Source organism: Austrofundulus limnaeus, unplaced genomic scaffold, assembly GCF_001266775.1.
Source record: "Austrofundulus limnaeus strain Quisiro unplaced genomic scaffold, Austrofundulus_limnaeus-1.0 Scaffold587, whole genome shotgun sequence".
Lineage (NCBI taxonomy): Eukaryota > Metazoa > Chordata > Actinopteri > Cyprinodontiformes > Rivulidae > Austrofundulus > Austrofundulus limnaeus.
The window spans coordinates 288620-294416 of record NW_013952989.1 but is presented as its reverse complement, the minus strand read 5'-3'; the positions used below and the strand labels follow the sequence as shown (position 1 = coordinate 294416).

Below are 5797 nucleotides of genomic sequence, written 5' to 3'. Positions count from 1 at the left end.
CTACCCCAGTTACCACTACTGTACATGTGTGTCAAGGACAGAAAGGCAGATGTGGCAGTGGAAGGTGTCAAAGCAGTTTGGAGAGAAAAACAAAGTAGAGAACAACAACAAAAAAAGAAAACGATTAATCGATTATTAAATTAGTCATCGATTAATTTTAATAATCGATTAGTCGTCGATTAATCGATAAATCATTGCAGCCCTAATCAACGTATAAAAAAGAAAACACAAAAATAATGTTACAATGTTTGATTGTGCTTTGATGTAAATCACTGCTTGAACTTTAACTGTGAAACCACAGTAATTGACTATAGATTTTTAAGTTTATAAATTTTACTTAACTAAACTTTGCATTATAGTTAAGCTTTTTTTTGAAACATTTTATAGTTATTTTTATTTGAATCATTATAATGAATGTTTTATATGAAATAATTATAAAATGAGTTTAACCCCTACACTATGCATACAGAATCAGTGCCAAAACAGCAATTAATTTTTAATATTCTATCAATAAAGACAATCAAAGTAGAGTAATGTCTGGTTCCAAATATAAACAAGAGTTTAGCACATCTAATTCACCAAAACCTTGTTAGAATCCTGTGTAAGATTTAAATTTACAGATATTTATGATAACCTACAACTATTACAACCTGACACCTTGGCAGAAAGAACATAAAAATTTAACAAAAAAACAAAACAATAGTTACACCGAGGCACACTTTTCTTTTAACCCTGGTCATGCTAATCAACATACTTTACTGTTAATGGTCAATTCCCTAAGGTAAAGCAACATAAACAGAAAGTCCAACAGGCTGCTCGCCCCCACGGCAGCTGATCTAGTTTTGCCTGGGGTTGCCTTATGACAGCTTATACCTCCGCATAATAACGTGCTGCAACTTAATCTAAAATTAAACCTTTCTTACATCAGCAATGTTTATTTCTTTTCACAAGCTGATTTGTGTCATCGTGTGACAGCTGCCCTGTTTGCAGTTTGCTCTAACAGGGTGTGCATAAGTTAGCAAAACAGTATGTACACATCCAAAAGAGGCTCCTAATTTCTTTTTGTTCTCCTTTTCAGCGTGTTTGCAGATGTCTGCATAAGTTGTCTAAAACTTTATATTGCAAACATGCCTTAAAGTTTTAAGCAAAACTCTTGTGCAATGATTAGCACCTTAGCTATAATCACACCAAATTATATCACAAAATCTGTAAAATTGACAGAGTTTACGTCGTTTTGTGCTTTGTAAGTTCATTTGGCTGTGGTGGCCATCTTGGATTGGGCTGACTCAAAACATTAGTCGGTATAGAGGTACCACATTGGCAGAATCCTTCCAGTTGTTAATGAGATATAATAAAACTGAATTTTCAGTGTTTGTGACATCAAGTGTCTGAGAAGAGACAAAGGTGTTCATGACAAAACTGAGACAGCTGTGATAACTGGGACTGTTTTGCACTACTTACACAACCACATTATTCTGCACACTTCATGGATGGGTGGACAGGAAGAAGCTGGTGAAAGAAAACATATGCAGAAAAGTTTTAAATAGTTCCTCAAACATGTGGTAGAAGATAGGGGTGCACAGATTGTAGTTTTCTGGCTGATCTCCGATTACCAGTCTTTAAAAAATCTGACCTGCCGATTTATGATTTTAGCCCGATTTTTTAATAATTAGCTAACAGGTGTTATAAGGTCAAATACTCCTTCATTGCTCCATCTTATTAACAAAAACCCTAACCGTAACAACACCCTTGAAACAAAACAACCTTGTTTTAACTGGACATTAGGCAGTATCACAGCAGAGCAAAAAGGGACGGTGGCTGATTTTCAGACCTTTGTGGAGGTAGAAAAGCCAATCTTTTCTGCTGATCTTATCTAAGGCTCGGCCGAGCTCCGATCTCCCAAAATTAAGGAAATCGGCTTTACCAGTGCACCCCCAGTAGAAGGTGCTGTGTTCAAACAAGACTAGGGCTGGGCAATAAAACAATAACTTATCGCAATAGTATGGAGTATTAGGGCCACATAACTAGTTTTTTTTTTATTATTATTACGAGAATAAAATCATAATATTATGAGAATAAAGTCATAATTTTACTAGAATAAAGTCGTAATATTACAAGAAAAAAAACATCATAATTTTACATGATGTGTCCATTTTCTATTCCTCATTTCCTCCTTATTTTCCCCACACCTGTTGTGTACAGCCATGTGTGTTTGTGTTTGTAAAGTAGTCCATGATGACCTGAGTCACTGGTAGATTAATATGCTTTCATCCAAATTAGCTACGTGACGACTAAATCTGTCAATGCAATTATTATTATTATAATTATTATTATTAATTATAATACAGCTTCAGTTTATCATACAGTTGTTTGCACAATTTCCAAGTCCTGCTACTGATAATTTGATGCCAATGTGTTAAAAGATTATTTATTTATAGCGATACAAAGAACAACTTGACAAGTTGTTCAACATTCCTCATTTTAATGCTGTGGTAACTGCATGCTTTTTCATGTAAAGGGTATAGTATTATGACTTTAATTTTAGAATAATATGACTTTAATCTCGTAATATTACGACTCTATTTTCATACGACTTTAATGTTGTAATATTATGATTATGCTCTCGGAATTTAATTTTTTTTAAAAAATCTCCTTGTGTGTCCCTGATACAATAGACACTTGTAACTNGGTATAGTATTATGACTTTAATTTTAGAATAATATGACTTTAATCTCGTAATATTACAGCTTTATTTTCATACGACTTTAATGTTGTAATATTATGACTTTACTCTCGGAATTTAATTTTTTTTAAAAAATCTCCTTGTGTGTCCCTGATACAATAGACACTTGTAACTTTTATTAGTAATTTAGTGGAAATTTTGTTTTCATAAGTTGACATAAGTTGTTGGAAAAAGTTGTAGTGTGACAGGGCCCTAAGCAAGGTTTGAGGCATCAAATAACTCAATCTTTGGAAGGGGGGCAACCACCTGTTGAGTAACATGCGCAGTGGTTTTATGTTTCACCATCGTTCATCCAGAGCTGCTTAAAATAAATGAATAACATGGAGTAAAAAAATAGAGTCCAACAGCTCGAGAAGAAATTGTGGATAAAAGAGGAAAGATCACAAGTTTGACAGAATTAATCTAGTAAAACAACAAACTAATCAATACATTATCAATCGATATTGTCTGATATGCAACGCTTGTGTTGTGATCCATTTTTCAGCCCGACATGAGACTAAAGTGGAACATTTTGTCCATTAAAACCACCATGTTTGGTACAAATCTTCTACAGTTCATCATGCAGAGAACAGTGTTCCCCACAGGAAAGCTTGGTGGTGGCAGCCATTGATATATATACTACTGGATTGGGCGTGGCTAGCGCGTTGCTAGCTACATTGACGTGCACACACTGGAGCTCTGTTATGCATTGAGGAGCCTCAACAAAATGTTAATATTTATTTATATGCTTTTGCTGTAAACTACAATAATTTTAACATCCGTAAAAACAAACTAAAAAATACAAATTATTTCATTTCATAAATAATCGTTTTAATGAATTAATTTTTATTACAAAGAATTCTTCAGTTTCACAATGATGCAGGCTGTATCTGAAGCTGACCCACAGCTGGCACACGTTTTTTTCCTCCTTTTTCTCTGGAAATGTTGAAAAACACAAATACTGGATGTAGACAATATCTGAATAAACCAGCCTGTCTGACAATGTGACTATTTATGTTTATGATGCTCAATCATTACATTAGTGTCTGTCATTAGTGAGTCTACATCATAATTTCTGAATTTATATGCAGTCTAACTAGTCAACAATCAAATAAAGTCGATATTTACATGTTTAATATCAGTAAATAGTATATTTGACAACAGAAAAATGATTTTAAGTAAGGTTAAACATGAACATTGAAGCTGTTTAATGTTAGCATACAGGTTTTACAATTAAAATAATTAATTTTGTTTAAATATGCATAATATTTACCTGTGAAACATAACACTTATCTCTTGTAAACATGTAACAATTTCTGCAGTTTATTGTAAAGTATTTGTACCATTTGTACGTTTATAACGTGTTTGTTTGCACCACGCTACGTTCTGCTCATTGATTTCAATGGTTAGCGTTAGCATTAGCTCAATGCATAAAAATCCCCCTTGCAAAGCCGCGCCCAGGTCACGTGATGCCCACTCCGGTAATATATATCAATGGTGGCAGCAGCATGCTGTAGGTATGGAAATGGTTCAGTCTCTGTGCTGATTTATTTCTGCTTTGTTTTCAGGACGATGGCTAAAAGATAACCTCAACTGACACATATCCTCAGCCCCACCTTCCCCTCCTGCAGCTCTTCGGCCCGTCAGATTTCATGGAAGGCATACGTCATGTTTTTAAACTGACCGTCTGTCCTCCTCCTCAACTTATACACAAAATGAAATCATAATCATGTGATTAGCCACAAACTCCCAGCACACCTGGAGTTATTACTTTGATTTGTGCCACTCTGGTCCCATCATCATCTCCCTACCAAATCCTTTTTTTTAGTGTTGTTGGGCCATGGTTCGCACAAAAGGTTCTATCATACTATGTGGTGCTTTCCTGTTTGTGGCCTGGAATGCTTTGCTTCTGCTTTATCTTTGGGGCCGACCTCCCATTGGCCGCCCTGGAGAGGGCGGCGGAGCCGAGCCCGGCGGAAAGGAGGAGTGGGGCGTTGGCCGAGAGCGAGTAGGCCGGGTTAACCTCGCTGAGGAGATGATCCGGCTGGCGGAGGAGGTTGAAGTCCAGCTGGATACTCAGAAGAAGCTGCTAAAGCAGATTGAAAGTCACAGATCGGCGTGGGCTCAACAGGAGAGTGTTGGGAAAAGGGAAGTGGATTCTCTGAAAAAAGTGAAAGAGGTGGTCATCCAGCCGCCGGCGCTTAAAACTCCAGGTTTTCTTTTAAATGATCTAAATACTGGACAGCAAACTGATGGGAAAACTTCACAAAAACTGGATTGGACAGCAGCTCCCAGCTCCCCCTTTAAGGACTCCCAGGAGAAGATTGTGAACGCTGAAGTGACGACTCCTGCACCCGGCCCAGAATCCATCATCCCCATCCTGGTTATCGCCTGCGACAGGGTGACGGTGAGGCGGAGCCTCGACAAACTCATTCAGTACCGCCCTTCTGCCCAACTGTATCCAATCATTGTTAGCCAAGACTGCGGCCACGCCGAGACGGCCCGTGTGATCGGGTCATACGGAGATCAAGTGACGCACATCAGCCAACCAGACCTGTCGGACATCAGAGTCAGGCCAGAGCACAGGAAGTTTCAGGGCTACTACAAAATCGCCAGACATTATCGATGGGCACTCAACCAAGTGTTCAGAACCTTCTCTCAGTCCACGGTGGTCGTAGTGGAGGACGATCTAGAGGTGAGTGCTCCTGTGTGTCGACATTAAAGGATATGTTTCTATGTTTAAGTTATAATCAGTATCTTACCTGTTGTAGATACTGCTTTGAACAACCTCCATTTGGAGAAAAAGTTTAATTCTGACCAGGCGATGGTTGGCATGAGACGATATAAGTTTGAGCAAAAGTTTCAGTTTTACAGGTTAAAACCCAAATTTTAAAATGTTTAAATGGAGGCTTTGCAATTTAATAAAACGTGACAATTCATAAGCTAAAAACACCAGAATTAGCCAAAAGGCTACTTTTTAATTTGAATGTCTGTTGGCCATGATGTTTAAAAAGGAATAGAAAAGTAAAAAAGTTAAGTGAAAAAATGAAGTGAAAAAAGTGAAAAAGTTAAGTG

The 5797-nt window shown here is 37.2% G+C and overlaps 1 protein-coding gene across 4 annotated transcripts in view; it reads left to right on the top strand.

The window, feature by feature from the left end:
* mgat1b (alpha-1,3-mannosyl-glycoprotein 2-beta-N-acetylglucosaminyltransferase b) overlaps positions 1-5797 on the top strand; it is a 13962-nt gene that overhangs the window by 4381 nt on the left and 3784 nt on the right. For all 4 annotated transcript variants that reach the window (XM_014026746.1, XM_014026747.1, XM_014026749.1 and 1 more), the window contains one exon: positions 4291-5417. In XM_014026746.1, the coding sequence (XP_013882200.1) occupies positions 4563-5417 (855 nt within the window). In that variant the 5' untranslated portion in view covers positions 4291-4562. The remainder of the gene's footprint in view (positions 1-4290; positions 5418-5797) is intronic.